General features: G+C 46.6%; 1 protein-coding gene across 3 annotated transcripts in view; it reads left to right on the top strand.

Annotated features, from left to right (window-relative positions):
- Positions 1–26,306, top strand: part of LOC121571241 (serine/threonine-protein kinase MARK2) — a 127,197-nt gene that overhangs the window by 31,246 nt on the left and 69,645 nt on the right. For 2 of the 3 annotated variants that reach the window (XM_045221865.1, XM_045221866.1), the window contains exons 2-8: positions 3,322–3,486; positions 4,519–4,572; positions 4,876–4,924; positions 11,750–11,820; positions 12,037–12,093; positions 13,005–13,241; positions 16,516–16,635. In XM_045221865.1, the coding sequence (XP_045077800.1) occupies positions 3,322–3,486; positions 4,519–4,572; positions 4,876–4,924; positions 11,750–11,820; positions 12,037–12,093; positions 13,005–13,241; positions 16,516–16,635 (753 nt within the window). Of the gene's footprint in view, positions 1–3,321; positions 3,487–4,518; positions 4,573–4,875; positions 4,925–11,115; positions 11,182–11,749; positions 11,821–12,036; positions 12,094–13,004; positions 13,242–16,515; positions 16,636–26,306 lie in introns of all 3 variants that reach the window. The other variant, XM_045221864.1, reaches the window with a different exon arrangement.

The following is a 26,306-nucleotide window of genomic DNA, read 5'->3' on the forward strand; positions in this document are numbered from 1 at the left end:
TGGTTTCTATCAGAACATTTTTGTAAATGTCCATTCTCCTGAATGTTCATTGCCCCAGGTGTACATAATCAAGTCAAACCCATTATATTTTGTACAGATAAGTATAAATAAGTTGTGATGCTATACTACTGTATGACTCTTTCAACATGCCACTGAAAATGTAGAAAGCTGCAATTTTATGGATGCTTAGCAAGAACAGCTTCGAACCTCTGGCCATTTGAGGGTTAGTGTTCTTGTTTCAAACACACAATACCATCATTAAAGGGATAGTTTACTCAGAATACAAACTACATTGGCTGTAATTGATTCAAAAAGGCAGTTTTGGGATATTTATACTGAACAAAAATACAAACGCAACATGCAACATGCAACAATTTAAACGATTTTACTGAGTTACAGTTCATATAAGGAAATCAGTCAATTTAAATGAATTCATTAGGCCTAATCTATGGATTTCACATGACTGGGCAGGGGCACAGCCATGGGTGGGCCTGGGAGGGCAAAGGCCCACCCATTATTGATCACCTCCCATTATTAACATTATTGCTGCTGGAAAAATGTATGTGTTATGGCTTTACACCCCCTGCTATATTGTGGATAAAGAGTTACCTGTCTAACAGAACACCGAGGGTGTTCTTTAATGGAAGCCTCTCCAACATAATCCAGGTAGAATCAGGAATTCCCAAGGGCAGCTGTCTAGGCCTCTTACTTTTTAAAATCTTTACTAACTAGTAAAGCCAGTGTGTCTATGTATGCGGATGACTCAACACTATACATTTGAAGTCGGAAGTTTACATACACCTTAGCCAAATACATTTAAACTCTGAAATGTTTATCTGTCAGTTAGGATCACCACTTTATTTTAAGAATGTGAAATGTCAGAATAATAGTAGAGAAAATTACTTATTTCAGGTTTTAGTTCATCATATTCCCAGTGGGTCAGAAGTTTATAAGTTTACATACACTCAATTAGTATTTGGTAACATTGCCTTTAAATTGTTTAACTTGGGGTCAAACGTTTCGGGTCAGGGCTTTGTGATGGCCACTCCAATACCTTGACTTTGTTGTCCTTAAGCTGTTTTGCCACAACTTTGGAAGTATGCTTGGGGTCATTGTCCAAGCTTTAACTTCCTGACATACAGTGGGGAAAAAAAGTATTTAGTCAGCCACCAATTGTGCAAGTTCTCCCACTTAAAAAGATGAGAGAGGCCTGTAATTTTCATCATAGGTACACGTCAACTATGACAGACAAATTGAGGGAAAAAAATCCAGAAAATCACATTGTAAGATTTTTAATGAATTTATTTGCAAATTATGGTGGTAAATAAGTATTTGGTCACCTACAAACAAGCAAGATTTCTGGCTCTCACAGACCTGTAACTTCTTCTTTAAGAGGCTCCTCTGTCCTCCACTTGTTACCTGTATTAATGGCACATGTTTGAACTTGTTATCAGTATAAAAGACACCTGTCCACAACCTCAAACAGTCACACTCCAAACTCCACTATGGCCAAGACCAAAGAGCTGTCAAAGGACACCAGAAACAAAATTGTAGACCTGCACCAGGCTGGGAAGACTGAATCTGCAATAGGTAAGCAGCTTGGTTTGAAGAAATCAACTGTGGGAGCAATTATTAGGAAATGGAAGACATACAAGACCACTGATAATCTCCCTCGATCTGGGGCTCCACGCAAGATCTCACCCCGTGGGGTCAAAATGATCACAAGAACGGTGAGTAAAAATCCCAGAACCACACGGGGAGACCTAGTGAATGACCTGCAGAGAGCTGGGACCAAAGTAACAAAGCCTACCATCAGTAACACACTACGCCGCCAGGGACTCAAATCCTGCAGTGCCAGACGTGTCCCCCTGCTTAAGCCAGTACATGTCCAGGCCCGTCTGAAGTTTGCTAGAGTGCGTTTGGATGATCCAGAAGAGGATTGGGAGAATGTTATATGGTCAGATGAAACCAAAATAGAACTTTTTGGTAAAAACTCAACTCGTCGTGTTTGGAGGACAAAGAATGCTGAGTTGCATCCAAAGAACACCATACCTACTGTGAAGCATGGGGGTGGAAACATCATGCTTTGGGGCTGTTTTTCTGCAAAGGGACCAGGACGACTGATCCGTGTAAAGGAAAGAATGAATGGGGCCATGTATCGTGAGATTTTGAGTGAAAACCTCCTTCCGTCAGCAAGGGCATTGAAGATGAAACGTGGCTGGGTCTTTCAGCATGACAATGATCCCAAACACACCGCCCGGGCAACGAAGGAGTGGCTTCGTCCGAAGCATTTCAAGGTCCTGGGTGGCCTAGCCAGTCTCCAGATCTCAACCCCATAGAAAATCTTTGGAGGGAGTTGAAAGTCTGTGTTGCCCAGCGACAGCCCCAAAACATCACTGCTCTAGAGGAGATCTGCATGGAGGAATGGGCCAAAATACCAGCAACAGTGTGTGACAACCTTGTGAAGACTTACAGAAAACGTTTGACCTGTGTCATTGCCAACAAAGGGTATATAACAAAGTATTGAGAAACGTTTGTTATTGACCAAATACTTATTTTCCACCATAATTTGCAAATAAATTCATTAAAAATCCTACAATGTGATTTTCTGGATTTTTTTTCCTCATTTTGTCTGTCCTAGTTGACTTGTACCTATGATGAAAATTACAGGCCTCTCTCATCTTTTTAAGTGGGAGAACTTGCACAATTGGTGGCTGACTAAATACTTTTTCCCCCCACTGTATAGACTTGTTGCTTTCATTTCACACCCAATTTGACACACTCCTATGAACTTCACATGTTGGGGCTCATGGGTCCTTTTACATGGAGAAATGACAAGGACAGACGGCTCAACAGTCACAGTGTGAATTTCTCTGTCTCTCTCTCTTTGGTGTCAGGTCTCTTGCGTGTGTGTGTGGTTGTGTCGTCACACTGGAGCCAGCTACCCTCCCCTCTGACCCTGATCCCCGCCACCGGTCTACCCAGATCTCACACACACACACAATTGCCTTGACCCAAGCCTTTAACCTTGTCAGTGTTCTCTTACACTCAGTATGTGAGTGTGTGTGTATTCCAGTGTGGTAAACACCACAGATGAAAAACCTATTAGAAGTTCTTAGTATCTTTGATAAACACCTTCCCTATTCCAATCAGAGTTGCTCTGTCTCTATCTCTGCGATTTTGTAGGTTTTAGTCGTTTATTTTAGAGTGATTAACATCAAAATAAAACAACGTTTCATTCTTGTTACAGATGATGGTCTGAAGCTCTCTTTCCTTCTCCCTACACCTTCCATCTCTTTCACCTCTCCCTCTCTCCCCCAGGACACCAAGACGGGGGGCCGTCCCAGCATGCCGCGGTGTCGGAACTCGGTTGCCACGACAGCGGAGGAGACTCCTCACATTGGTAACTACCGGTTACTAAAGACCATCGGCAAGGGCAACTTCGCTAAGGTCAAGCTGGCACGCCATGTCCTCACCGGGACAGAGGTAACACACACACATTTTTGTCAGGAACTGCTTGCTCTCTTGTTGCATCATGTCCTGTGTAGCCTCCGCTTGGACTTCGGCTGCATCTCAATAGTCTAAACATACTTTTTTCCCCTCTTGAAGGAGACGAGGAGAGGAAGTCTCTAGACTATTGAGATGCAGCCCTGCTGTCTCCTTAGTTGAGTTGAAGTTATGAAGTTGTCTGAACTGAAGTTGGTGTTCCGTTGAAACTTGGAACACTCAACATTCTGTCCCTCTCCTCACTGTGTTCCACCAGGCAGGTACAGTGTTCAGTATTCCGACTGTTTCTGACTGTCTGTCTGCAGTCTGTGCTGTCCAGCTCTTTTAGGTTTCTGTAGTGTGACACACAGACCAAATAGACAGTGTGGGAGACCGTTTGTGTGCAGTCGGGGTTCTGTTCTGTGTACCTCTTCTAGAATTGCATATGCTCAGACAGGCAGAAAGAGGAAGACGGACTGGCAGACAGACAGGCACGCAGGCAGACACAGGCCAGTGTGTGTAGTTAAGGTTTGCTGATGGTTGTGTGTTTGTGCTAGGGTTGCTGGCTATGTCAATGTGTGACTTCTCTATGATACTGATAACACTCCATGTGAAAGTGGCAGACAGAGAGAAATAATGAAGGGGAGAGAGGGAGAGACTAAGGGAGGGTGAGAGAGGGAGTGAGGAAGAGGGAAAGTAAAGAGCAAGAAATGGAGCGCAAGGAGAGAGGGATAGAAAGAGTGGGAGTATGAGTGATAGAATAGAGACATTAGAGAGAAGAGAGCGAGCCACTGAAAGGAAAAAGTGGTATACTTGCTCTCTCTGTCTCTGTCTGTGTGTGTAGGATTAAGAACCTGAGACCTCATTATAACACAAATATAAGCCATTACTTGTGTTAGTGTACACGTGTGAAACGCTGCACTTCACTCTGCTACGCAATGCTAGCCTGCTGTGGTTTCTGTATAGGCCTCTTTATGACTCTGTGTGTGTGTGTGCTGACTCTAAGTCTAATGTACAGTATATGATTTTCAGGTGGCTGTGAAGATTATTGATAAGACCCAACTCAACTCTTCCAGTCTGCAGAAGGTGGGTCGACGAATACACACACACACAAATACACTTCACACAGACACACACACACACATCATCCTTTTTCTCTTTTCAATTCCTGTCTTTCATCTCCCATGTGCTTTTCTCTCCTATTTAATTTTTTCTCTTTCTCTTCACTCTCTCTCTCGCTCTCTCTCTCTTCCTCACTCCCTCTCTCTCTTTCTCTCTATCCTTCCATCTCTCTCTGTATGAAGTGGTCTAGAGCTCATTGAGACCTAATTACAGGAAACCAGCCTCACACAAACACAGTCCTGACTCTATCTTCTCTGTCCCCCTCAGCTCTTCCGGGAAGTGAGAATCATGAAGCTGTTGAATCATCCTAACATAGGTGAGTTGACTCATGAATCATTTGTCATCCTGTCACAGACATTTGAAGTGAACCAACTCTCAACACACTGCTATGCTATTACATAGATGATGTAGTGGGCAGTAATACTGTATTTGACATGTGTATATACAGTATATATTATGTTATAAATACCTCACATGTGACTCGTAATAAGACTAAGCAATTAGCCTATTAAAATGTTTCTGACTCCATAAAGATAATTAAAATATACACACAAGCATTAGGAAATGAGTTGACACTGACTAGCATGAATTGGTCTGATAATTGTCTATATCAAAGGCAGATTGCTTCTTCCAATTATTGATAAACATGCACCTGTTAAGAAACGGACTGTTAGAACTGTTAAGGCTCCATGGATTGATGAGGCATTGAAAAACTGTATGCTTGAAAGAGATGGGGCAAAAGGAGTGGCTAATAAGCCTGACTTACTGCAAATTGAGAAATTATGTGACTAAACTCAACAAAAAGAAGAAGAAACTGTATTATGAAGCCAAGATCAATGATATAAAGAATGATGGAAAAAACGTTGGGGTACTTTAATTGAAATTATGGGCAGAAAGACAAATTCAACTCCATCTTTCATTGAATCAGGTGGCTTATTCATCACAAAACCATTTGATGTTGCCAATTATTTTAATGATTACTTCATTGGCAAAGTGGGCAAACTTAGGCAGGAAATGCCAACAACGAACAGTGAGCCATCGTATTCATGCATAAAAAAAACAAATAATGAAAGGAAAGCATTGCAAGTTTGAATTTTGTTAAGTTGGTGTAGGAGAGGTTGAAAAATTATTGTTATTGATCAATAATGACAAACCTCATGGCATTGACAACTTAGATGGAAAGCTACTGAGGATGGTAGCTGACTCTATAGCCACTCCTATGTGTCATATCTCCTATCTATTTCTCTGTAAACAAATTAACAACAGACTTTCAGCATGCTTATAGAGAAGGGCACTCAACATGTACTGCGCTGACACAAATGACTGATGATTGGAAAGAAATTGAAAATAAGAAGATTGTGGGAGCTGTACTGTTAGATTTCAGTGCAGCCTTTGATATTATTGACCATAATCTGTTGTTGAGAAAACGTGTGTGTTATGGCTTTTCAACCTCTGCCATATTGTGGATTCAGAGCTATCTATCTAATAGAACTCAAAGTTTTTTTTAAATGGAAGCTTCTCTAATGTCAAACATGTAAAGTGTGGTGTACCGCAGGGCAGCTCTCTAGGCCCTCTACTTTTTTCTATTTTTACCAATGACCTGTCACTGGCATTAAACAAAGTATGTGTGTCCATTTATGCTAATGATTCAACCATATACGCATCAGCAACCACAGCTAATGAAGTAATTGAAACCCTTAACAAAGAGTTGCCGTCTGTTTTGGAATGGGTGGCCAGTAATAAACTGGTCCTGAACATATCTAAAGCTAAGAGCATTGTATTTGGTACAAATCATACACTAAGTTCTAGACCTCAGCTGAATCTGGTAATGAATGGTGTGGCTGTTGAACAAGTTGAGAAGACTAAATTACTTGGTGTTACCTTAGATTGTAAACTGTCATGATTCAATGGTTGTAAAGATGGGGAAAGGTCTGTCCGTAATAAAGAGATGCTCTGCTTTTTTGACACCACACTCCAAAAAGTAAGTTCTGCAGGCTCTACTTTTGTCTTGTCTTGATTATTGGCCAGTCGTGTGGTATAGTGCTGCAAGGAAAGACCTAGTTAAGCCACAGCTGGCCCAGAACAGAGCGGCACCTCTTGCTCTTCATTGTAATCAGAGGGCTGATATAAATACTATGCATGCCAGTTGAGGAGAGACTGACTGTGTCACTTCTTATTTTTACAAGAAACATTAATGTGTTAAATCCCAAATTGTTTGCATAATCAACTTACACACAGCTCTGACACACACACTTACCCCACCAGACACGCCACCACGGGTCTTTAGTCAGCCACCAATTGTGCAAGTTCTCCCACTTAAAAAGATGAGAGAGGCCTGTAATTTTCATCATAGGTACACGTCAACTATGACAGACAAAATGAGAAAGAAAATTCCAGATATTCACATTGTAGGATTTTTAATGCATTTATTTGCAAATTATGGTGGAAAATAAGTATTTGGTCAATAACAAAAGTTTCTCAATACTTTGATATATACCCTTTGTTGGCAATGACACAGGTCAAACGTTTTCTGTAAGTCTTCACAAGGTTTTCACACACTATTGCTGGTATTTTGGCTCATTCCTCCATGCAGATCTCCTCTAGAGCAGTGATGTTTTGGGGCTGTCGCTGGGCAACACAGACTTTCAACTCCCTCCAAAGATTTTCTATGGGGTTGAGATCTGGACTGGCTAGGCCACTCCAGGACCTTGAAATGCTTCTTACGAAGCCACTCCTTCGTTGTCCGGGCAGTGTGTTTGGGATCATTGTCATGCTGAAAGACCCAACCACGTTTCATCTTCAATGCCCTTGCTGATGGAAGGAGGTTTTCACTCAAAATCTCACGATACATGGCCCCATTCATTCTTTCCTTTACACGGATCAGTCGTCCTGGTCCCTTTGCAGAAAAACAGCCCCAAAGCATGATGTTTCCACCCCCATGCTTCACAGTAGGTATGGTGTTCTTTGGATGCAACTCAGCATTCTTTGTCCTCCAAACAGGACGAGTTGAGTTTTTACCAAAAAGTTATATTTTGGTTTCATCTGACCATATGACATTCTCCCCAATCCTCTTCTGGATCATCCAAATGCACTCTAGCAAACTTCAGACGGGCCTGGACATGTACTGGCTTAAGCAGGGGGACACGTCTGGCACTGCAGGATTTGAGTCCCTGGCGGCGTAGTGTGTTACTGATGGTAGGCTTTGTTACTTTGGTCCCAGCTCTCTGCAGGTCATTCACTAGGTCCCCCCGTGTGGTTCTGGGATTTTTGCTCACCGTTCTTGTGATCATTTTGACCCCACGGGGGTGAGATCTTGCGTGGAGCCCCAGATCGAGGGAGATTATCAGTGGTCTTGTATGTCTTCCATTTCCTAATAATTGCTCCCACAGTTGATTTCTTCAAACCAAGCTGCTTACCTATTGCAGATACAGTCTTCCCAGCCTGGTGCAGGTCTACAATTTTGTTTCTGGTGTCCTTTGACAGCTCTTTGGTCTTGGCCATAGTGGAGTTTGGAGTGTGACTGTTTGAGGTTGTGGACAGGTGTCTTTTATACTGATAACAAGTTTAAACAGGTGCCATTAATACAGGTAACGAGTGGAGGACAGAGGAGCCTCTTAAAGAAGAAGTTACAGGTCTGTGAGAGCCAGAAATCTTGCTTGTTTGTAGGTGACCAAATACTTATTTTCCACCATAATTTGCAAATAAATTCATAAAAAATCCTACAATGTGATTTTCTGGATTTTTTTTCTCAAAATATGTCTGTCATAGTTGACGTGTACCTATGATGAAAATTACAGGCCTCTCTCATCTTTTTAAGTGGGAGAACTTGCACAATTGGTGGCTGACTAAATACTTTTTTTTCCCCAATGTATATAGAGCCATTATTGCATGGAACTCTGTTCCATCTCATATTGCTCAAATGAACAGCAAACCTGGTTTAAAAAAAAACAGATAAAGCAACACCTCACGGGAACAACGCCTCTCCCTTATTCGACCTATATAGTTTGTGTGTATGTATTGATATGTAGGCTACGTGTGCCTTTTTAAAATGTTTTATGTAGTGCTGTTCTTGTCTATTAATGTTCTGTATTATGTTAGGAAGTGTAGCTGCTGCTTTAGCAACAGCTAATGGGGTTCCTAATAAAATACAAAATATCAGATATTTAATTAACATTACACAATGAATGGATTCACATACTAGGCATAATGCTTAAGTTACAAGGATTAACAAGCATTACAAAGCATACTTCATATAGATATAGATCCTAAGGTTAACTTAGAAGACAAATCATGAACAAAGAGATGCTTTCTAGGCCAGAGGCCTAGAGGCCTAGAATCCTAGGAAATGAGAATTGATTATACAACCTTCCTCCATGGACTGGATACAGGATAAGAGAGAGAACAAAGGCATTTAATTCCATTTATAACATCTGAAGGTGTAACCTTTCAACCCAAAACCAACCACTGTTGACCAATCAAACGATACCAAGTTTACAGTAACCTAAACACTCTCAGGCCAAATCTCCACAGGGTGTCACAGAATTGAACGGCTTGTGTCGGGGACCAATGTAAATAAGACAGAATTCCTGAGAGGACCATGAAGCCGTTTTGCATATAGTAATTCAGAGTTCACCCTATACAGATACAAATAAACACAGAGATCATACATACAGTGCATTTGGAAAGTATTCAGACCCCTTGACTTTTTCCACATTTTGTTACGTTACAGCCTTATTCTATAATGGATTAAAATTGTTTTTCCCCCCTCAACAATCTACACACAATACCCCATAATGACAAAGCAAGCAAAAACTGGTTTTTATAATATTTTGCAAATATATAAAAAATAAACAACTGAAATATCACATTTACATAATTATTCAGACCCTTTACTCAGTGCTTTGTTGAAGCACCTTTGGCAGCGATTATAGCCTCGAGTCTTCTTGGATATGACGCTACAAGCTTGGCACACCTGTATTTGGGGAGTTTCTCCCATTCTTCTCTGCAGATCCTCTCAAGCTCTGTCAGGTTGGATGGGGAGCGTCACTGCACAGCTATATTCAGGTCTCTCCAGAGATGTTCGATCGGGTTCATGTCCAGGTTCTGGGTGGGCCACTCAAGGACAAACAGAGACTTGTCCCGAAGCCAGTCATGCGTTGTCTTGGCTGTGTGCTTAGGGTCATTATCCTGTTGGAAGGTGAACCTTCGCCCCAGTCTGAGGTCCTGAGCGCTCTGGAGCAAGTTTTTATTAAGGATCTCTCTGTACTTTGCTCCGTTCATCTTTCCCTCGATCCTAACTAGTCTCCCTGTCCCTGCCACTGAAAAACATCCCCACAGCATGATGCTGCAATCTTCATGCTTCACCGTAGGGATGGTGCCAGGTTTCCTCCAGATGTGACGCTTGGCATTCTGGCCAAAGAGTTCAATCTTGGTTTCATCAGACCAGAGAATCTTGTTTCTCATGGTCTGAGTCCTTTAGGTGCCTTTTGGCAAACTCCAAGCGGGCTGTCATGTGCCTTTTTACTGAGGAATGGCTTCCATCTGGCTGATTGGTGGAGTGCTGCAGAGATGGTTGTCCTTCTGGAAGGTTCTCCAATCTCCACAGAGGAACTCTGAAGCTCTGTCAGAGTGACCATCGGGTTCTTGGTCACCTACCTGACCAAGGCCCTTCTCCCCCGATTGCTCAGTTTGGCCGGGCGGCCAGCTCTAGGAAGAGTCTTGGTGGTTCCAAACTTCTTCCATTTCAGAATGATGGAGGGCACTGTGTTCCTGGGGACCTTCAATGCTGCAGAAATGTTTTGGTACCCATCACCAGATCTGTGCCTCGACACAATCCTGTCTCGGAGCTCTACGGACAATTCCTTCGACCTCATGGCTTGGTTTTTGGTCTGACATGCACTGTCAACTGTGGGACCTTTATATAGACGGGTGTGTGTGCCTTTCCAAATCTTGTCCAATGAATTGAATTTACTACAGGTGTGCTCCAATCAAGTTGTAGAAACAGCTCAAGGATGATCAATGGAAACAGGATTCCCCTGAGCTCAATTTTGAGTCTCATAGCAAAGGGTCTGAATACTTATGTAAATATGATATTTCCCAAAAAACTATTTGATAAATTTGCAAAAAAATCTGAACATGTTTTGGCTTTGTCATTATGGGGTATTGTGTGTAGATTGATGAGGGGGGGAAAACAATTTAATCCATTTTAGAATAAGGCTTAAACGTAACAACATTTTGAAAAGGTCAAGGGGTATGAATACTTTCTGAATGCACTGTACAAATAGCATCAGCGTTATCCTCAGTGAACACGTTTCAGATAGATTATTCTATCTCATTCCACTGGATACTATAGCAGAGATACATTTTAGGGGGAAGGGCTGACTGGTCCTTTGGCATTGTCCTTTGTTCCTGGACCATTTGCCATGCAACTCCAGTTGTCAGAGAGCACATAAATTAGGGCCGAACCTACAATGACAATCTAAATATTTCCCCCCTCCCCCCCAACAGTGAAGTTATTTGAGGTGATAGAGACGGAGAAGACATTGTATCTGGTCATGGAGTATGCCAGTGGAGGTGAGTGTGTGCACCCGTCAAATACTTCCCACTGAGGTGTGTGTGCAAAAGACAAATCATTCCCCCTGGGTTATGTGTTTGCGACAGTCAAATCATCCCCCCTGGAGTTATGTGTGTGCGACAGTCAAATACGTCCCCCTGAGTTTTGTGTGCTACAGTCAAATCATCCCCCTTCGTAAGCCTAGTGATGTAAAGAACTGCCACGTGTGTGTCAATGTTTCTCTTTTCCATTCATCACTTTATCCATCCCTTCATTTCTCTCCTCTATCCATCCATCCATTTATCTTCTCCATTCACCCCCCATTTCTCTCCTCCATCCATTCACCCCCCCCATTTCTCTCCTCCATCCATTCATCCCCCCATTTCTTTCCTCCATCCATCCCTCCATTTCTCTCCATCCATCCCTCCATTTCTCTCTTGATCATCCCTCTATTTCTCTCCTGATCCATCCCTCCATTTCTCTCCATCCATCCCTCCATTTCTCTCTTGATCCATCCCTCTATTTCTCTCCTGATCCATCCCTCCATTTCTCTCCTCTCATCCCTCGCTCCTCTCCTCCTTCCTCCAGGGGAGGTGTTTGATTACCTGGTCGCTCATGGGAGGATGAAAGAAAAGGAGGCACGTGCCAAATTCAGACAGGTGAGGAGTGTGTGCGCGCTCGCGCTTTTCTAGAAAGATTTAATTAGAAAGATTGTGTTTATTTGCTGACGTGTTAATAAGATCTCTCTTCCCTTTTCTCTCGCTCCATTTTTCTCCACCTCCTCCCCCCCTCTCTCTCTCTGCTCCTCTCCTCTCCCTCTCTCTCTGCTCCTCTCCTCTCCCTCTCTCTCTCTCTCTGCTCCTCTCCCTGAGTAGATTGTGTCAGCGGTCCAGTACTGTCACCAGAAGTGTATTGTCCACAGAGATCTAAAGGTGAGATGCAACGCAAAACAACTTAACTCAATACAGCACAAAACAAGCCTTTTATTTCAACCTTGTCTGTTCTTATAGTCATCACTCATCATTGGCTCAGAGAGCTGTCAGTCTGACAAAGTCCCTCCTCTATGAACATGTCCCTCATTGGCCCAGACACCTGTCAGTCACCCAGCTGACCTCAATGTTAATCACATGATCACACACACACTGCATTATTTCACTGTGACTCTAAACCTAAAGTTCCACTAAGTAAAGAAAGCAAATTTGTAGCTACTAGCCAAGACTGTAACAGGCTAATAATGCTATGACCTGAAGAGATTTAACTATGATCCACCCTTTGGTCCTTCCAGTGAATGACCCATTGGACACCACTGCATGTATAGCATTCCTCCTTGCTATATTGAGTCCTTGTTCAATCTCGTTGTGCGCATGCGCCCATATCACGAGTGCACGTGTGTGTTTTCAGAGTTCACTGTTGTCAGATGATGTCATTGTGTTCTATTTCACACTGCACAGAGCGGAGAGTGTTTGCTCCAGAGCACCTACCTGTTGCTAGCCAACAAAGCCTCCTCTGCTCCTCGCTCGGCCACATATAGAGTTAAAACGCTCAGAAGCCTGTGTGTGTGTTGGCAACTAGCCTGAGCGCCAGTCTGTTTGACATGATAATGAGTGACAAGGAGTTGTCATGCTAGTACAAACATGTTTGGCTTGAGAATGACAGCAATGGAGAGTTGGCAAAAGCACAAACAGATCTGGGACCAGGCTGACAACTTGTCTGCTCTCTATTTGACTAAGAATGTTTGAACTCTCTCTTCCTTTTTGAAAATGGCAGACACAAACTTTGCAGAGTGAACGAGAGAATAGAAAGGTTACAGGGTCCATCTCTCTCTCCATCCCTCCCCCCTCAGGCTGAGAACCTACTCCTGGACGCTGACATGAACATCAAGATTGCAGACTTTGGCTTTAGTAATGAGTTTGTAATGGGCAGTAAGCTGGACACGTTCTGCGGTTCCCCTCCCTACGCCGCTCCAGAGCTGTTCCAGGGGAAGAAGTACGACGGACCAGAGGTGGATGTCTGGAGTCTGGGGGTTATACTGTATACACTGGTTTCAGGGTCGCTGCCCTTCGATGGACAGAACCTCAAGGTGTGTGTGTGTGTGTGTGTGTGTGTGTGTGTGTGTGTGTGTGTGTGTGTGTGTGTGTGTGTGTGTGTGTGTGTGTGTGTGTGTGTGTACAGTGAGGGAAAAAAGTATTTGATCCCCTGCTGATTTTGTACGTTTGCCCACTGACAAAGACATGATCAGTCTATAATTTTAATGGTAGGTTTATTTGAACAGTGAGAGACAGAATAACAACAAAAAAATCCAGAAAAACACATGTAAATTTTTTTAGAAATTGATTTGCATTTTAATGAGGGAAATAAGTACAGTGGGGAGAACAAGTATTTGATACACTGCCGATTTTGCAGGTTTTCCTACTTACAAAGCATGTAGAGGTCTGTAATTTTTATCATAGGTACACTTCAACTGTGAGAGACGGAATCTAAAATAAAAATCCAGAAAACCACATTGTATGATTTTTAAGTAAATAATTTGCATTTTATTGCATGACATAAGCATTTGCTACATCAGAAAAGCAGAACTTAATATTTGGTACAGAAACCTTTGTTTGCAATTACAGAGATCATACGTTTCCTGTAGGTCTTGACCAGGTTTGCACACACTGCAGCAGGGATTTTGGCCCACTCCTCCATACAGACCTTCTCCAGATCTTTCAAGTTTCGGGGCTGTCGCTGGGCAATACGGACTTTCAGCTCCCGCCAAAGACTTTCTATTGGGTTCAAGTCTGGAGACTGGCTAGGCCACTCCAGGACCTTGAGATGCTTCTTACAAAGCCACTCCTTAGTTGCCCTGGCTGTGTGTTTCGGGTCGTTGTCATGCTGGAAGACCCAGCCACGATCCATCTTCAATGCTCTTACTGAGGGAAGGAGGTTGTTGGCCAAGATCTCGCGATACATGGCCCCATCCATCCTCCCCTCAATACGGTGCAGTCGTCCTGTCCCCTTTGCAGAAAAGCATCCCCAAAGAATGATGTTTCCACCTCCATGCTTCACGGTTGGGATGGTGTTCTTGGGGTTGTACTCATCCTTCTTCTTCCTCCAAACACGGCGAGTGGAGTTTAGACCAAAAAGCTCTATTTTTGTCTCATCAGACCACATGACCTTCTCCCCATTCCTCCTCTGGATCATCCAGATGGTCATTGGCAAACTTCAGACGGGCCTGGACATGCGCTGGCTTGAGCAGGGGGGACCTTGCGTGCGCTGCAGGATTTTAATCCATGACGGCGTAGTGTGTTACTAATGGTTTTCTTTGAGACTGTGGTCCCAGCTCTCTTCAGGTCATTGACCAGGTCCTGCCGTGTAGTTCTGGGCTGATCCCTCACCTTCCTCATGATCATTGATGCCCCACGAGGTGAGATCTTGCATGGAGCCCCAGACCGAGGGTGATTGACCGTCATCTTGAACTTCTTCCATTTTCTAATAATTGCGCCAACAGTTGTTGCCTTCTCACCAAGCTGCTTGCCTATTGTCCTGTAGCCCATCCCAGCCTTGTGCAGGTCTACAATTTTATCCCTGATGTCCTTACACAGCTCTCTGGTCTTGGCCATTGTGGAGAGGTTGGAGTCTGTTTGATTGAGTGTGTGGACAGGTGTCTTTTATACAGGTAACGAGTTCAAACAGGTGCAGTTAATACAGGTAATGAGTGGAGAACAGGAGGGCTTCTTAAATAAAAACTAACAGTCTGTGAGAGCCGGAATTCTTACTGGTTGGTAGGTGATCAAATACTTATGTCATGCAATAAAATGCTAATGAATTACTTAAAAATCATACAATGTGATTTTCTGGATTTTTGTTTTAGATTCCGTCTCTCACAGTTTAAGTGTACCTTTCGTCCCACTCCTCTTTGCAGATCTTCTCCAAGTCATTAAGGTTTCGAGGCTGACGTTTGGCAACTCAAACCTTCAGCTCCCTCCACAGATTTTCTATGGGATTAAGGTCTGGAGACTGGCTAGGCCACTCCAGGACCTTAATGTGCTTCTTCTTGAGCCACTCCTTTGTTGCTTTGGCCGTGTGTTTTGGGTCATTGTCATGCTGGAATACCCATCCACGACCCATTTTCAATGCCCTGGCTGAGGGAAGGAGGTTCTCATCCAAGATTTGACGGTACATGGCCCCGTCCATCGTCCCTTTGTTGCGGTGAAGTTGTCCTGTCCCCTTAGCAGAAAAACACCCCCAAAGCATAATGTTTCCACCTCTATGTTTGACGGTGGGGATGGTGTTCTTGGGGTCATAGGCAGCATTCCTCCTCCTCCAAACACGGTGAGTTGAGTTGATGCCAAAGAGCTCGATTTTGGTCTCATCTGACCACAACACTTTCACCCAGTTCTCCACTGAATCATTCAGATGTTCATTGGCAAACTTCAGACGGGCCTGTATATGTGCTTTCTTGAGCAGGGGGACCTTGCGGGCGCTGCAGGATTGCAGTCCTTCACGGCGTAGTGTGTTACCAATTGTTTTCTTGGTGACTATGGTCCCAGCTGCCTTGAGATCATTGACAAGATCCTCCCGTGTAGTTCTAAGCTGATTCCTCACCGTTCTCATGATCATTGCAACTCCACGAGGTGAGATCTTGCATGGAGCCCCAGGCCGAGGGAGATTGACAGTTATTTTGTGTTTCTTCCATTTGCGAATAATCGAACCAACTGTTGTCACCTTCTCACCAAGCTGCTTGGTGATGGTCTTGTAGCCCATTCCAGCCTTGTGTAGGTCTACAATCTTGTCCCTGACATCCTTGGAGAGCTCTTTGGTCTTGGCCATGGTGGAGAGTGGAATCTGATTGATTAATTGCTTCTGTGGACAGGTGTCTTTTATACAGGTAACAAACTGAGATTAGGAACACTCCCTTTAAGAGTGTGCTCCTAATCTCAGCTCGTTACCTGTATAAAAGACACCTGGGTGCCAGAAATCTTTCTGATTGAGAGGGGGTCAAATACTTATTTCCCTCATTAAAATGCAAATCAATTTATAACATTTTTGACATGCGTTTTTCTGGATTTTTTTGTTGTTATTCTGTCTCTCACTGTTCAAATAAACCTACCATTAAAATTATAGACTGACATTTCTTTGTCAGTGGGCAAACGTACAAAATCAGCAGGGGATCAAATACTTTTTTCCCTCACTGTGTGTGTGTGTGTGTGTGTGTGTGTGTGTGTGTGTGTGTGTGTGTGTGTGTGTGCGTGAGAGAGGTATGTGAGAACTTGAAATTTGTAACTGTATTCCGTTCCACATGTCTACAGACGGACCCATGACCTCTAACCCTTGACCTCTAACCCCTAACCTCCACTCTGTCTCCCCTATAGGAGTTGAGAGAGCGTGTGTTAAGGGGGAAATACCGTATTCCGTTCTACATGTCTACAGACTGTGAGAACCTACTGAAGAAGTTCCTGATTCTCAACCCCACCAAGAGAGGCAGCCTGGAGGTCTGTGACCTTTAACCCCTCACCTCTGTGACCCCTCACCTGTCACATAGCTATAAAGGACAAGTTCCCACCTGACTACATTGCAGACGTTGCATTGCATCAACCTATGGTTGCGTGCCACTTCATCGACTGCACAGTCAGGCATTAGATCGCTATATCATATGATGTGGTTAGCTGATATGTTAAACAACTTTCTAGGCGTTCTGAGATCTGTCATGTCTGCAGTGTAGTCAGGCAGGAACTCAACCGAAGTGTTCTCCTGACATACAGTGGGGTCCATAATTATTGACACCCTAGATAAACATGAGCAAAAAAGACTGTAAAAAAATAAATAATACAAATACTGAGCTACAGTTGTGGTCAAACGTTTTGAGAATGACACAAGTATTGGTCTCCACAAAGTTTGCTGCTTCAGTGTTCTTAGACCTTTATGTCAGTAGTTACTATGGTACACTGAAGTATAATTACAAGTGTTCCATAAGTGTCAAAGGCTTTCATTGACAATGACATTCAGTTTATGCAAAGAGTCAATATTTTCAGTGTTGACCCTTCTTTTTCAAGACCTCTGCAATCCGCCCTGGCATGCTGAGGTTTTGTTTGTCCACCCGCCTCTTGAGGATTGACCACAAGTTCTCAATGGGATTAAGGTCTGGGGAGTTTCCTGGCCATGGACCCAATATTTCGATGTTTTGTTCCCCGAGCCACTTAGTTATCACTTTTGCCTTATGGCAAGGTGCTCCATCATGCTGGAAAAGGAATTGTTCGTCACCTGTTCAACTGTTCTTGGATGGTTGGGAGAAGTTGCTCTCGGATGATGTGTTGGTACCATTCTTTATTCATGGCTGTGTTCTTAGGAAATATTGTGAGTGAGCCCACTCCCTTGGCTGAGAAGCAACCCCACACATGAATGGTCTCAGGATGCTTAACTGTTGGCATGACACAGGACTGATGGTAGCTCTCACCTTGTCTTCTCTGGACAAGGTGTTTTCTGGATGGCCCAAACAATTGGAAAGGGGATTCATCAGAGAAAATGACTCTACCCCAGTCCTCAGCAGTCCAATCCCTGTACCTTTTGCAGAATATCAGTCTGTCCCTGATGTTTTTCCTGGAGAGAAGTGGCTTCTTTGCTGCCCTTCTTGACACCAGGCCATCCTCCAAAGGTCTTCGCCTCACTGTGCGTGCAGATGCACTCACACCTGCCTGCTGCCATTCCTGAGCAAGCTCTGCACTGGTGGTGCCCAGATCCCGCAGCTGAATCAACTTTAGAAGACGGTCCTGGTGCTTGCTGTGTCACGAACAGAAGAGGACCCAAGAGCGCAAGTTCAAATTCAGAGTTCTTTATTCAAGGTTACAGGCGGGAAGAGGAGTCCCAGGGGTGTCAGGGGTCTTTCAGGGTCCTCCTGTGGGTACCTGTGCTCCGGGGGTCACCAAATGTCCGGGGGTGTCCAGTCCAAGTGCTTAGTGTGTGTGTTCCCCAGTGATGGAGCGGCGTATCGGGCTGAGGGTGGTGAAACGTCTGGGCACGCTCATCTGGTGGTCGGAGACCTGGGGGAACACACACACACAACAGCAAAATGAATGGCAGGCAGAAGTACAGATCAGGGCTGGGCAAATATCGTGGTGAGAGACAGAAGGCAGAAACGAGTTACCGGAGGGGCTGAAGATCGGAGAGTAGTCGAGGTCCAGAAGGCAGGTTGGGATAGACGGGGCAGTAGAACAAGGAGGCAGTCAAGAAAGGATCGGTATCACAAACAGGAGTCAGAGCGCAGACAGGCAGGTTACTGGTCCGGGTTTGAAGACGATCTGACAGGGCTTGGCTGAAAAACAGGGCTTGATATACTGGGAGAGGTAGTGGGGAAATGCAGTTCAGCTGGCAGAGTAATTAGAACAGAGTGAGGCAAGGTGAGGATGGTGAGTGGGAAATGCAGTGCAGCTGGCCAGGTAACAAGAGCAGAGCAGGGCAGGTGGAGCTAGTTAGGCTGAGTAGAGAGAGGGAGGTGAGCAGAGTGGAAGATAATTGAATGCAATTAATGTTGCTACCAGGGAGAGAGAGTGCTCATGACAGGACCCCCTCCAAGGGACGGCCCCAGAAGTCCCAAGAACAACATCATGCCGGGAGGGTGGAGGGGAGCAGGCGGCGGGTCAGAACTCCTCCGAGCGGTCCGAGTGAATCTCCTCATCCTCAGAAGGAGCTGGAGGGTCACGGTCGGGAGACAGGACAGGCACTGAGACAGGAGCAGGGCGGGCCGGACGGCTAGGAACCCCTCTTGGGACGGCCCCTACGGATTGCAGGCTGATCAGGATGTAGTCGGTGGAAGTCAGTGATAAGGGTCCGGTCCACTATCCTCCTGGCCGGGATCCAGGTCCTCTCCCTCTGGACCATATCCCTCCCAATCAACGAGGTACTGGAGACCCCTACCCCTTCGCCTAGAGCGGAGCAGCCGCCGGACGGTGAAGACAGGACCGCCATCTACGAGGCGCGGAGGAGGTGGCGCCGGAGCTGCAGGGACCAGGGGACTTTCATGGACCGGCTTGACCTTGGAGACGTGGAAGGTGGGGTGGACCCGCATGGAAGCGGGCAACTGAAGTCGGACCGCCGTTGGACTGATGACTTTCTGCACAGGAAAAGGACCAATGAAGCGAGGGGCCAGCTTTCGTGATACAACCCGCAGCGGCAGATCCCGGGCAGACAGCCAGACCTTCTGACCAACCCGGTAAGTAGGTGCTGGGGTCCTCCGTCGGTTGGCACCGACGGCGTAGCTGGTTCCAGACTTCAGGAGCACAGTGCGAGCCTGGGCCCAAGTGCGGCGGCAGCGGCGGGCATACGCAAGAGCAGACGGACAGGTGGCATCCGCCTCCTGGCTGGCAAACAGTGGAGGTTGATACCCGTAGACACACTGAAAGGGGGAGAGCCCGGTGGAGGAACTGGTGAGTGAATTATGGGCATATTCCACCCAGAGCAGGTGTTGAGCCCAGGCCCGGGGATTTTGGGAAGCCACACACCTCAGTGCCTTCTCCAGCTCCTGGTTCATGCGTTCAGTCTGGCCGTTTGACTGCGGGTGGAATCCAGACGATAGGCTGGCGGTGGCCCCAAGGAGATGACAGAACTCCTTCCAAAAGGTTGCTGAGAATTGCGGGCCCCGGTCTGACACTATATCCTGGGGTAGGCCATGGATACGAAACACATGTTCCAGGACCACCTGGGAGGTCTCTTTAGCAGAGGGTAGTTTGGGAAGGGGCACGAAGTGGGTCATCTTACTAAAGCGGTCAACAATGGTAAGGATGACTGTGTGTCCGTCAGAGGGCGGCAGGCCCGTAACAAAGTCCAGTGAAACGTGGGACCAGGGCCTCTTGGGTATGAGTAGGGGTTGCAGCAACCCAGCAGGAGGCTGGTTGGGAGTCTTGTTTCGGTTACAAGTGGGACAAGCTCGGATGAATTCTCGGACATCCCGTCTCATCCCCCGCCACCAGAACCGCTGGCGGACCAGATGAAGGGTGCGAGTGATGCCGGGATGACAGGCCAGACGGGATTCGTGCCCCCACTGAATCACAGGTGACCTGAGATTTGCTGGAACAAACAGACGGTTGGGGGCGCTGGTGCTTGGACCTGGCTGGTCCCGAAGAGCCTCCATGACCTGCTTCTCGATCTCCCAGGTGAGGGCCGCTACGACCAAGTGGCTGGGAAGAATGGGAGCTGTCATGGCGGTGGTCTCGTCCTTCTGAAACATCCGGGAAAGAGCATCAGGTTTGATGTTGCGAGATCCCGGGCGGTAGGAGAGCGTGAAATTGAAGCGCGTAAAGAACAGAGACCACCGCTGTTGACGGGAGTTCAGCCTCCTGGTTGTTTGGATATACTCCAGGTTCTTGTGGTCTGTCCACACTACGAATGGTTCCTTTGACCCCTCTAACCAGTGCCGCCATTCTTCAAGGGCGAGCTTGACAGCCAACAGCTCGCGGTTCCCAATGTCGTAGTTGCATTCGGCAGGGGTTAGCCGACGGGAGTAGAAGGCACAGGGGTGCATCTTGCCATCCTCAGCTGCTCTTTGAGAAAGCACTGCACCCACTCCCACGTCCGAAGCATCTACCTCCACCACAAACTGCCTTGCTGCATCTGGCATCTGGAGGATGGGAGCAGAAGTGAAACATGTCTTGAGGATATTGAAGGCCTTATCAGCAGCTGATGTCCATTGGTACGGTTGTTTAGTGCTGGTTAGCGCCGTGAGGGGTGCAGCCACTGTGCTATAGTTTCTGATGAATCTCCTATAAAAGTTGGCAAAGCCCAGGAACTGTTGCAACTTCTTCCGAGACTCAGGAACTGGCCAGGAAGTGACAGCCGACACCTTCGTGAGATCCATCTGAATGCTGCCCTCGGTCACCACATACCCCAGGAATGAAACGGTCTTGGCATGGAACTCGCACTTCTCTGCCTTCACGAAAAGAGAGTTCTCCAGCAGGCGGCGCAGGACCAACCGGACGTGGTGCGTGTGTTCTGACAGAGTCTTTGAGAATATTAAAATATCGTCAAGGTACACAATACGAACGTATTTAGCATGTCCCTGAGGATATCATTCACTAGGGCTTGAAAAACTGCTGGGGCATTGGTGAGGCCGAAGGGCATGACGAGATATTCATAGTGGCCGGTTGGTGTGTTGAACGCTGTCTTCCATTCGTCTCCCTCCCTCATCCGCACCAGATGGTAGGCATTGCGAAGGTCCAGCTTAGTGAATACAGTGGCTCCCTGCAGCAGTTCGAAGGCAGACGAAAGTAAGGGCAGTGGGTAGCGATTCTTAACCGTGATGTCGTTCAGACCCCGGTAATCTATGCATGGACGAAGAGAACCGTCCTTCTTGCCGACAAAGAAGAATCCCGCTCCTGCGGGGAAGACGACGGTCTAATTATCCCGGAGGCAAGAGAGTCATTAATGTAGTCCTCCATGGCCTTTCTTTCCGGGGCTGACAGTGAATACAGACGACCCTTGGGAGGTGCTGTGCCAGGCAGGAGATCAATCGCGCAGTCATAGGGTCTGTGTGGGGGGTAGAGATGTCGCCTTGGATTTGTTGAACACCTCTTTCAGGCTGTGGTAACAGGCCGGAACATTGGATATGTCGGAGGTAGCGCTAGATCCTTCCCCGGTGAACGGGCAGGGTGGCCCCCCTTAAACAGGTCTGGTGACAACTCCTTCCCCACTCACGGACTGTTCCTGTCTCCCAGTCGATGTGGGGGGTTGTGCTGACGGAGCCACGGGTATCCAAGAATGAGTGGTTGGCCAGGTGAGTGTAGGAGGTGAAACTGGATGGACTCCTGGTGGTTTCCTGACAGCAGGATTGTCACAGGGGCGGAGATATGAGTGACAGTGCCAAGATGATGCCCATCCAGGGCTCGTGCAGGAATGGGTTGTGTCAGTTGATGATGGTTCACGCCCAGTTGCTGTGCAAGCTCAGGGTCCATGATGTTTGCTTCGGCTCCGGAATCCACAAGGGCGGCCAATGTATGAGTCTTGTCAGAAAGCTGAAGGCGGAGATGAAGCAGGGTCTTTCGGATGGAGGGAGACTGAAGGCTTGTTGAGCTCACCCGGATCTCCCCTACACCTGGTGAGCTGCGGCTTTTGCCGGACAAGTAGCGACACGGTGATTCTCGCCACCACAGTAGAGGCAAAGGTTGGAGCTTAGACGGCGCCGACGCTCCTCGGGAGTCAGAGAGGCACGGCCAATCTCCATGGGCTCAGGCTGATTGAGTTGGCTATGGGACTTGACAGGCAGGGGCTGGACAGAAGCGGTATCGACCCGAGTACGGATGGCAGGTTGACTGAGACGGCCCTTCTCCCTCCTCCGGGTCTGTATACGGCGGTCAATGCGAACGGCAAGGTCAATGGCGGCATCAAGCGTTGAGGGCGGGTCATGGGAAACAAGCTCGTCCTTGATATAGTCCGCCAGGCTATGGAGGAAGGCTTGCACCAGTGCCTCTGGGTTAAACGAGCTTTGACTGGCCAGGGTACGAAAGTCAATGGAGAAGTCTGCCACTGTCCGATTGCCCTGACGGATGGTGAGCAGAGCTTGTGACGCTTCGGCTGTTGGCGAGCCTAGGTCAAAGACCTTTAACATCTCCTCCTCAAAGGCACTGAAGGAGGCACAGGCTGGGGTTTGCCGGTCGAATTCCGCCGTTCCCCACAACCGAGCTCGACCGGTGAGATGTGTGATGACATACCCCACCTTGGCTCCCTCTGTTGAGAAAGTCCTGGGCTGTAGTGCAAACTGGATTCGGCAGCTGCTCAAGAATGGTCTTACTTGCTTCTGGTTGCCATCAAAACGTTCCGGGTTCCCAATCCTTGGTTCAGGAGCGTGGGGATCTGGTGGCAGCACTGCCGGGCCTGCAGCATTGGGACCTCCAGCGGAGGGATGAAGGAGTATCGGTGGTACAGGAACAAAAGGACCAGGGGGGTGCAGGTGGAGTAGCCGGGCTTGAGAGTAGTTGCAGGGCTTGGGCTAGCTGTTGTTGCTGCAGTTGGAACTGTTGTTGCTGCTGGTTGAATAGCTGGAGAAGGGAAGCGATGTCGCCAGCCATCCGATTTATGTCTCCCTCAGAGCGTTCCAGTCGCTGTAGGGCAGTCCTCTCTGGCTCTTCCTCCATCGTGGTCAGGGAGTGCGCTGGGTCCATGATGGTCAGATCGTTCTGTCACGAACAGAAGAGGACCCAAGAGCGCAAGTTCAAATTCAGAGTTCTTTATTCAAGGTTACAGGCGGGAAGAGGAGTCCCAGGGGTGTCAGGGGTCTTTCAGGGTCCTCCTGTGGGTACCTGTGCTCCGGGGGTCACCAAATGTCCGGGGTGTCCAGTCCAAGTGCTTAGTGTGTGTGTTCCCCAGTGATGGAGCGGCGTATCGGGCTGAGGGTGGTGAAACGTCTGGGCACGCTCATCTGGTGGTCGGAGACCTGGGGAACACACACACACAACAGCAAAATGAATGGCAGGCAGAAGTACAGATCAGGGCTGGGCAAATATCGTGGTGAGAGACAGAAGGCAGAAACGAGTTACCGGAGGGGCTGAAGATCGGAGAGTAGTCGAGGTCCAGAAGGCAGGTTGGGATAGACGGGGCAGTAGAACAAGGAGGCAGTCAAGAAAGGATCGGTATCACAAACAGGAGTCAGAGCGCAGACAGGCAGGTTACTGGTCCGGGTTTGAAGACGATCTGACAGGGCTTGGCTGAAAAACAGGGCTTGATATACTGGGAGAGGTAGTGGGGAAATGCAGTTCAGCTGGCAGAGTAATTAGAACAGAGTGAGGCAAGGTGAGGATGGTGAGTGGGAAATGCAGTGCAGCTGGCCAGGTAACAAGAGCAGAGCAGGGCAGGTGGAGCTAGTTAGGCTGAGTAGAGAGAGGGAGGTGAGCAGAGTGGAAGATAATTGAATGCAATTAATGTTGCTACCAGGGAGAGAGAGTGCTCATGACATGCTGGACTTTCTTGATCGCCCTGACGCCTTCTTCACAACAATTGAACCTCTCTCCTTGAAGTTCTTGATGATCCGATAAATGGTTGATTTAGGTGCAATCTTACTAGCAGCAATATCCTTGCCTGTGAAGCCCTTTTTGTGCAAAGCAATGATGACGGCACGTGTTTCCTTGCAGGTAACCATGGTTGACAGAGGAAGAACAATGATTTCAAGCACCACCCTCCTTTTAAAGCTTCCAGTCTGTTATTCTAACTCAATCAGCGTGACAAGAGTGATCACCAGCCTTGTCCTCGTCAACACTCTCACCTGTGTTAACGAGACAATCACTGACATGATGGCAGCTGGTCCTTTTGTGACAGGGCTGAAATGCAGTGGAAATGTTTTCATGGCAAAGAGGGACTTTGCAATTAATTGCAATTCATCTGATCACTCTTCATGACATTCTGGAATATATGCAAATTGCCATCATCAACACTGAGGCAGAAAACTTTGTGGAGACGAATACTAATTCTCAAAACTTTTGAAAGCCTTCAGAAAGTATTCATACCCCTTGACTTATTCCACATTTTGTTGTTACAGCCTGAATTCAAAATTGTTGTTTTTAAATCACCCATCTACACACAATACCAAATAATGACAAAGTGAAAATATGTTTTTAGAAAATGTTTCAAATGTATTGAAAATTAAATACAGAAATATCTCATTTACATAAGTATTCACACCCCTTTGCTATGACACTCCAAATTGAGATCAGGTGCATCCAATTTCCTTGAGATGTCACTACAACTTGATTGACGTCCACATGTGGCCACACCTGTCTACATAAGGTCCCATAGTTGACAGTGCATGTCAGAGCAGAAACTACACTGAGAATACCAAACATTAAAACACCTTACTAATTTTGAGTTGCTCCCACGCCTTTTGCCCTCAGAACAGCCTCAATTTGTCGGACCATGGACTCTACAAGGTGTTGTAACACAAACAAATGTGGAAAAAGTAAAGGGTGTGTATACTTTCTGAAGGCACTGTATGTGTAGCCGAGTGTACCCTCTTATTATGTTGTCATCCAGAGTCACATTTATTTTCCAAGCTATAGCACACAATATTTTACATATGCCCCTTTTTATCCCCAATTTCGTGATATCCAATTGGTAGTTAGTCTTGTCCCATCGCTGCAACTCCCGTACGGACTCGAGAGCAGCGAAGCTCGAGAGCCATGCGTCCTTCCAAGCCGCACTGCTCGCTTAACCCGGAAGCCAGCCGCACCAATGTGTCGGAGGAAACACTGTACAGCTGGCGACCAAAGTCAGCGTGCATCCACAAGGAGTCGCTAGAGCGCAATGGGACAAGGACATCCCGGCCGGCCAAACCCTCCCCTAACCCGGACGACGCTGGGCCAATTGTGCGCCGCCTCATGGGTCTCCCGGTCTGCGACACAGCCTGGGATCGAACCCGGGTCTGTAGTGACGCCTCAAGCACTGCGATGCAGTGCCTTAGAACGCTGCGCCACTCGGGAGGCCCACACAGCAGATTTTTAAAGGACCAAAGACTTTAGTCTGCTTCGTGTTTTCATTTTTGCCATGTAAAAAATACTGCGATACTGGTATCGTCCCGGCCCTATTATATTCACTGCATTCGGAAAGTATTCAGACCCCTTCACTTTTTCAACATTTTGTTAGATTACAGCCTTATTCTAAAATTGATGAAATCTAATTTTTCCTCATCAATCTACACACAATAAATACCCCATAATGACAAAGCAAAAACAGGTTTTTAGAAATTTTTGCAAACGGAAATATAACATTTACATAAGTATTCAGACCCTTTACTCTGAATTTTGTTGAAGCACCTTTGGCAGCGATTACAGCCTCGAGTCTTCTTGGGTATGACGCTACAAGCTTACCACACCTGTATTTGGGGAGTTTCTCCCATTCTTCTCTGCAGATCCTCTCAAGCTTTGTCAGGTTGGCACAGCTATTTTCAGGTCTCTCCAGAGATGTTCGATCAGGTTCAAGTCCGGGCTCTGGCTGGGCCACTCAAGGACATTCAGAGACTTGTCCCGAAGCCACTCCTGCGTTGTCTTGGCTGTGTGCTTAGGGTTGTTGTCCTGTTGGAAGGTGAACTGAGTCCTGAGGGCTCTGGAACAGGTTTTCATCAAGGATATCTCTGTACTTTGCGCCGTTCATCTTTCCCTCGATCCTGGCTAGTCTCCAAGTCCCTGCCGCT

Source organism: Coregonus clupeaformis, chromosome 8 (genome assembly GCF_020615455.1).
Source record: "Coregonus clupeaformis isolate EN_2021a chromosome 8, ASM2061545v1, whole genome shotgun sequence".
NCBI lineage: Eukaryota > Metazoa > Chordata > Actinopteri > Salmoniformes > Salmonidae > Coregonus > Coregonus clupeaformis.